Raw genomic sequence first — 7291 nt, 5'->3', positions numbered from 1 at the left:
CTTTCTAACTACTGAGAATACTAACTTTCAGTATCAGTGAAAAATCTCACTGCATGTTTGAGTATGCAACTATTGTACTCTAAACAATGCAAATAAATCACCTCCGTGTATATAAGAATAAGAAGAAACGGATGCACAAGTGCATTTAGACAGAATACATTGTGCCACTGCAAAAGTAGAAACAAGCATAATGGATTCCACTAATGTTTGCATTTAGTAAGAGACCTGCAGGGTTGAAGTAGTCAAGCTTTGTGGCATTGCTTGTACAGAGTGGACTGACAACACGCACAAAGCGCTGGAGAAGCTCAGCAGGTATCTACGGTGGTAAATAAACAGTCGATGTTTCGGGCTGAGACCCTTCTTCAGGATAGGAATGAAGGGGGAAGACACCAAAATAAAAAGTGTGGGGAGGGGAAGAATGACAAGCAAGAAGGTGACAGGTGGAACCAGGTGGGTGGGAAAGATAAAGGACTGGAGAGGAGTATTGTGGAGTATTGCGTACAGTTCTGGTCACCGAATTAGAGGAAAAATGTCAACAAAATAGAGAGAGTACAGAGGAGATTTACTAGAATGTTACCTGCGTTTCAGCACCTAAGTTACAGCGAAAGGTTGAAGAAATTAGTTCTTAACTCTTTGGAGCATAGAAGGTTGAGGGGGGCTTGATAGAGGTATTTAAAACTATGAGGGGGATAGAGTTGACGTGGATAGGCTTTTTCCATTGAGAGTAGGGGAGATTCAAACAAGAGAACACGAGGAGAGTTAAGGGGCAAAAGTTTAAGGGTAACACGGGGGGGAACTTCTTTACTCAGAGAGTGGTAGCTGTGTGGAACGAGTTTCCAGCAGAAGTAGTAGATACAGGTTCGATATTGTCATTAAAAAAAAATTGGATAGGTATATGGACAGGAAAGGAATGGGGGGTTATGGGCTGAGTGCAGGTCAGTGGGACTAGGTGAGAGTAAGTGTTCAGCATGGACTAGAAGGGCCGAGATGGCCTATTTCCGTACTGTAATTGTTATATGGTATATAGTTATATGGATCTGATAGGAAAGGAGAGTGGACCATAGGAGAAAGGGAGCAACACACACAAAATGCTGGAGGAACTCAGCAGGCCAGGCAGCATCTATGGATAAGAGTACAGTCAATGTTTCGGGCCGAGACCCGTCTTCAGAAACATTAACCATACACTGTTTCCATAGATGCTGCCTGGCCTGCTGAGTTCCTGCAGCATTTTGTATATGTTGCTTGGATTTCCAACATCTGCAGATTTTCTCATTTGTGGTAGGAGAAAGGGAAGGAAGAGGAGATCCGGGGAAGGTGACAGGCAGGTGAGAAGAGGTAAGAGGCCAGAGTGGGGAATAAAAGAAGGGGGAGAGGTAGTTTTTTTTACCGGAAGGAGAAATTGATATTCATGCTATCAGGTTGGAGGCTACCCAAACAGAATACAAGGTGTTGCTCCTCCACCGAGGATGACCTCAGCTTGACACAAGAGGAGGCTGCAGACGAACATGTCAGAACAGGAATGCGAATCGGAATTAAAATGTTTTACCATCGGAAATTTCTGCATTTGGCGAATGGAATAGACATGGTCAATGAAGCAACCCCCAAAATGACTGACTGAGAATTCAGTAGGGGATGAAGTATGAAACAGATATTTTCCATATTAAGTAATCTCAAATGTCATCTTAATGTTTGCATGCTCACATCTGAATTTAAAGGTCAAGTGACACTTAATCACATAAACCACATTAACATTTTAGATCAGGGAGAAATTACTGACATGGCAGTTGCTGGATTAGAAATTGGGCCTTATACCCATTGTATAAACATAAAATATGGCCCATAACCCATACCCAACAGCTTTTGAAAGACATCTAATCTATGGACAGAATATTTTTTTAGATTTTTAGGTTAACCATCTAGAATAGTTTAAGGTATATTACCTTTTCCAATGTGAGGAATATAAATGTTCTGACCCCTTTTTCAATCACTGTAATAACACGTTTTGAGATGTCGCCAATAATATCCACTTTTCTGCACTCTTTACAACTTTGCCAGCCCTTGGTAAGCATCCTCTCTAACCTTGAATCAAGCAGCCCATCATTTGTTTAACAAGCAGGGTGGTCTCCCTGTTAAGACACTTAAGTGTCAATGCCTCATCAAACTTCATAAAGTTAGACATGAGGAAATCTGTAGATGCTGGAAATTCAAGCAACACACACAAAATGCTGGTGGAATGCAGCAGGCCAGGCAGCATCTATAGGGAGAAACCCTGTCAACGTTTCGGGCCTGACGAAGGGTCTCAGCCCGAAACACCGACAGCGCTTCTCCCTATAGATGCTGCCTGGCCTGCTGCGTTTCACCAGCATTTTGTATGTGTTGCTTCATAAAGTTAGACCCTGTTGGGTCATGCATTTTCTAACCAGCACCAATGTTAGTCTCAAAAACAGACAAAAAAATTAGCAATATTTTTGAAAAGACTTCACAACCTTCTGTCTGCTTAAACAGATGGGGAAAAATGATTCATTCAGTGTCCTCTGAAAATTGATTCTTCGATTCTGGTCAGTTTGCTGCCTGTGAAAGCTTCATCTGCATTGGTTGCTCCCAGTTCTTCAATAATAGGTACTATAACTCAAATAGGGTATCTTTCTTTCATAACAGTCAAGTGTTTAAATAATTTTATTCTAAAAATAGTTTGTTCCTATACATACAGTCTGAACATTTACAAGTATTTTTTGTTGTTTTTATAAGGATCTAACATTCAGTGACCTAACTTTATATTTTAATTAATACGGTGTGAAAAATATGACAACTGCATACATCAGCCAATATTTCATGCAGGCTACAGATTCTGGTCTATCCCACAAGTTTAATCTCACAATATTGCTATTAAATACTGTAAGATTGTTGTAATAGCTACCAAGACCCCGCTGTCTGTTTATTAATAATTTTCCAGTCAATCTGAGCAACATTGCTACATGCAGTCTGTCACTGGGTATCCCTGCGTAACTTTAAATGTAACTCAAGTGAAATTTCTTGCTCTTCTTTGTGCAAAGATGTCAAAATGTGCAAAAATACAATCCAAATCAAATGATATGTACATAACAGAGGAACAGCAAAAATAAAACTATACAAATGTAATAGTCATTCCATCAATATCTGATCATTATTAAAATTCCAACTTCTAAATTGAGCATTAAAGCTATTTGATTATAATTGCCCTTTCATTTGCTTATCCTTTAGTATTATGTTAATTATTTTAATATTGCACTCTTCCTGAGGTCCATTAGCATGTTTATCATATTCATAATGTTGGGACATGATTTACAAATGGGAGAAAAATCAAGTCAATCCAAACAAGTTATTTTAAAATGCCTGACATCCAATGGACTTACTCAAAATATATTAACTTTTTAAAAAAATTGCAGATTGTTACCCAACTTATTGAATGACTTTGAAAGACAATTTAATATTACAGGGGAAAAAAGCAGCCATGACCATTGACATTCAGCTGATAGTATTGTCGTTTTTCCAGCAGTCTTCAAATAAAGTACCCTGAAATTAGATACAAAGCTGTAAAGGGCTTGCAAAAGCTTATTATTAATCATAATATTGTCCAAGCTTTCAGTGCTGCTTCTTTCAAGTGGTAATCCAAATAGTGCAACTTCTCTGTAACCCTGGAAAAATTCATTTTTCTACTTATCCAGTTCCTTGTTGAGAATGACTATCGAATCGGCTCCCAACACACTTTAACCTCATTGTTGCAGGTTGTAAATATTCTCATTTCTCTGGGTTCTTTTCGCAGTTATCAAAAAAAAAATCTCTTTTCTAGCCATTGACTTCCCTGAAAGAAAAAAAGAATTTTTCTCAACATTCTGAATTACATACTTTCAGTACTTTTGGACACATCTCTTAAATGTTCCTCTAGCCATCTCTTCAAGAAAGCAATCCAAATATCTCCAGTCCTTTGGCATAACATCACTCATCCCTTTGGTACAGCAGCTCCATGGTAAGCCATCCAAAGCAGGCATAGGGCTGGATGAAAGACATTGCCATGCCAGTCTTACTTGCAGTTTTCTAACCTTTGAGTAAATGATAACAAAAATTTTAAAAATCTCAGGCATGCTGCGGCCAAGTAAATGCACAGGAGTTTTCAATGAATGTGTTTTATAATTAATGAGCAGAAAGGTTGACCTGCATCAGCTTAGTGGTGTTACACTCCCGTCTGTAACAGAAAAAGTGTTTTTGTTTAGATTTGTATTCCACTGCATGAGTTATCTGCTGACGGTTTTCCATGATGCTTTTATTGGAAAATAAGATCACATCTGGCCACTCAATGTAATACACCACTGCTATGGAGAAAGGTTTTGAATTCTTTGCTTGAATTTATCCAGCCAAGCCATTAAAGTCATTCATTCAACTTTCACCCCTGCACTGTAGAAAGAGACCTTAGAATTTCATTCCATATTGGCCACATCCACGCTTAAAGTTAATGGCTGCTGAGAAGTCATCCACTCGGTTTATGTTGTGACTTGTACGTTAAGTTGTGTTCAGTTCAGTGGAGTTAAGTCAATGTTTATCCACCTGAACGTTTTTATTATTGATTTACACTGAATGAGATGAAGGCACCTGCTCATTAGGCTTACACCTTTCTGTATCCACTCAATGGTTTTACAACAGTGAAACAATCTGCTGGTTCACAGGAGCAGACTGCACCCCATTGCCTTGAATGTTTCAGTCACTTTATTAGACGACCTACACCGCACTTTCTCCGTTACTGAAACACTATATTCTGCATTGCTTTCCTATCTATGATACCCTCACGCTTGGAATGATCTGTCTGGTCGGAAGGCAAAGCCCAGCGTCTGGCCGGTGTGGCAGTAGTGGACCAGCCGCCCACTGTAGAGCCATTACTGCAGGCCTGCCTTTCACTGGGCGTCGGGCAGCTCGGGCAGGAGCAGCACCCCGCACTGGGCGGCGTACAGGGGCACGGGCAGCCGGCACACCTCCCTCCAACTGTCGGAGGCCGGGTCGTAGGCCACGGCGCTCGGGGTCGGGACCTCGCGGCCCTGCTGCCACTTCTTGCCGCCCACCAGGTAGACGGTGTCGTCCAGCACGGCCAGCCCGTAGCAGGAGCGGTCGAAGAGCAGAGGGCGGAGGCGCTGCCACTGGGCCCGCGGTGGCTCGTAGCACTCGATGTCGCAGAAGGGCTCGTACATGCCGACGAAGGAGTAGATGCGCTCGCCCACCGTGACCATCTGATGGCCGAAGCGGGCGATGGTCATGGGCGGGCAGCGCTGCCAAGTCGCCCCCGGCTGCGGCGCCAGGCTGTGCATCTCCTTGCAGGCCTCGGCCTGCCCGGCCGGCCGCCCGCCCGACACGTAGATGGTGCCGGCGTGGACGGCGCAGGCGTGGCCGTGCAGCCGCTGCGGCAGCTCGGCCGCTTCCACCCAGCGCCCGCTGCCGCCCAGGTCGAGCAGCTCGGCGGCCGAGAGCGATGCCTCGCCGGCGCCGCAGCGGCCTCCCAGCGCGAAGATGCGTTCGCCCACCACGCAGCAGGCGAACTGCGCCCGCCGCTTCAGCATGTTGGCAGCTCGGCTCCAGCTGTTGGAGCGGGGGTCGTAGCGGAACACGCGGCGGCTGGGCAACTGCTTCGGACCGCTGAGACCCGACTCCCCGGCCTGGTCCCGGGCCCCGGCCTCGTCCAACAGTTCTCCGCCAAGCACGAACAAGAAGTCGCCCAGTACGCACGCACAGTGACCCTGCACCCGCGGGCCGTCAGCCAGTGGTCGCCAGCAGCCCGAGTGGGGATCGAGGGCCGACAGGCCGCAGTACGCCCGGGTCGCCTCGTCGCCCTCTGTCCGCTCTAGCAGCAGCAGCCCGCCGGCGGCTACCAGCTGCCTCTGCCCGCTCCTCAGCGTGCTCTGCCGGCTCTGGCGGACCGGCTGGCGGGCCTCGGCGTGGTGGTAGCGCACGGCCTGCGTGATGAGGCGGCGGGCGCCGGGAGCCTGGCCGGCGGCTCCCTGCCCTCCGTGCAGCAGCAGCCTCTGCAGCTCGGCGCAGGGGACGAGGCCGTAGCGGATGCGGCTCAGCACCGCGTCGGCAAAGCTCCAGCGCTGGGGCTCGGGCTCGGGGCCGCGGCCCAGCCACTCGAGGGCCAGCCCCAGCAGCGCGCGTTCGGGGACCCCGGGCAGCCGCTCGGAGTCGAGCACGGCCAGCAGCGAGTCCGGGTTGAGGTCGGCCAGGCCGCTGCGCTCGACGCCCTGCTCCAGCAGGTGCCACAAGTTGGAGGCGATGTAGAGGTCGGTGCGACGCCGGGCCTCGAACAGAGCGAAGCCCGCTGCCAGGTTGGCCAGGCGGCAGCAGTCGGCCGTGTTGAGGCTGCTGGCCAGGTAGACCGAGCAGAGGCGCAGGGCCTCGGGCACCTGCAGGTAGCTGGCCGCTTCCAGCGTCTGCTCCAGGCTGTCGGGGCACAGCACCAGGCAGGACGTGTAGATGAAGTCGAGCACCCGGCCCAGGCCGCCGGCCGACACCAGCTGGAGCTGCACCACGGCCGCGCCCGCCTCCCGCGTGTGAGCCTTGAACAGGCACCTGAAGTAGTCGCTGGCGCAGGCCAGCAGCGAGCGGTGGGCGCGGAACTCGGTGCCCTCGGCCACCAGCACCACGTCGCACAGCAGCTTCTCATCCCGCAACGCCCGGTAGCGGGACACCACCGTTTCTCCGTGAGAGCTGGACACCGCCAGGAAGTAGCTCATGCTACAGGGCCTGTCAACCCAGTCCGGCCCTTTCTCCTCCTCGACCTCTGCCCCTTCCTTATTCTCTTTTGCACCCTCTCTGCCCCTTCCTTATTCTCCTTTGCACCCTCTCTGCCCCTAACCTACCCTCCTCATATGCTTGCTCTGTCCTCCGCCCTCCCCCAGCCAGTGCACCAAAGAAACTTCGATGCAGTTAAGTCCCAAACAAAAATGTCTGAGTATGCACGCCTTTGAGTTTGCTGGGTTAACCCGCGGGATCCAACTTGCCCTTCATTGTAAGTCGGTGTACCTTCCGAAACAGTATCCTAGAATCAGCTGTTCGCGAGTTTAGGTATCATTAACCCAGCACTGTCCCGCTGGGATTCAGACTCAGTAGCTGAGATCGACAACCCACGTCAAGAGCGGGGTTTCCACTTCGCAGTTCACTCTTTCCGCTAAAGGTCCAGTCCATTCGAGTCTGACTGTGAGATTATTTTCCAGTACTGAATGTGTCCACATCACACATTACCCCTCCGGAAGATCATCATGGAACCTGCTGG

At 48.5% G+C, this 7291-nt stretch overlaps 1 protein-coding gene across 1 annotated transcript; it reads right to left on the bottom strand.

Moving 5' to 3' along the window:
- Positions 1-3823: 3823 nt before the first annotated feature.
- Positions 3824-7050, bottom strand: klhl34 (kelch-like family member 34). Its single transcript, XM_073044587.1, has one exon. It carries the CDS (start codon positions 6750-6752, stop codon positions 4926-4928), a length of 1827 nt encoding a protein of 608 aa, XP_072900688.1. The 5' UTR covers positions 6753-7050; the 3' UTR covers positions 3824-4925.
- Positions 7051-7291: the final 241 nt, after the last annotated feature.

The sequence above is a fragment of the Hemitrygon akajei genome, chromosome 5 (assembly GCF_048418815.1).
Source record: "Hemitrygon akajei chromosome 5, sHemAka1.3, whole genome shotgun sequence".
Lineage (NCBI taxonomy): Eukaryota > Metazoa > Chordata > Chondrichthyes > Myliobatiformes > Dasyatidae > Hemitrygon > Hemitrygon akajei.
This window is presented reverse-complemented; position numbering and strand designations above follow the sequence as displayed.

Bases quoted from the DNA above. Each gene is read 5' to 3' on its own strand.
- klhl34 (XM_073044587.1), bottom strand. From the start codon at position 6,752: ATGAGCTACTTCCTGGCGGTGTCCAGCTCTCACGGAGAAACGGTGGTG.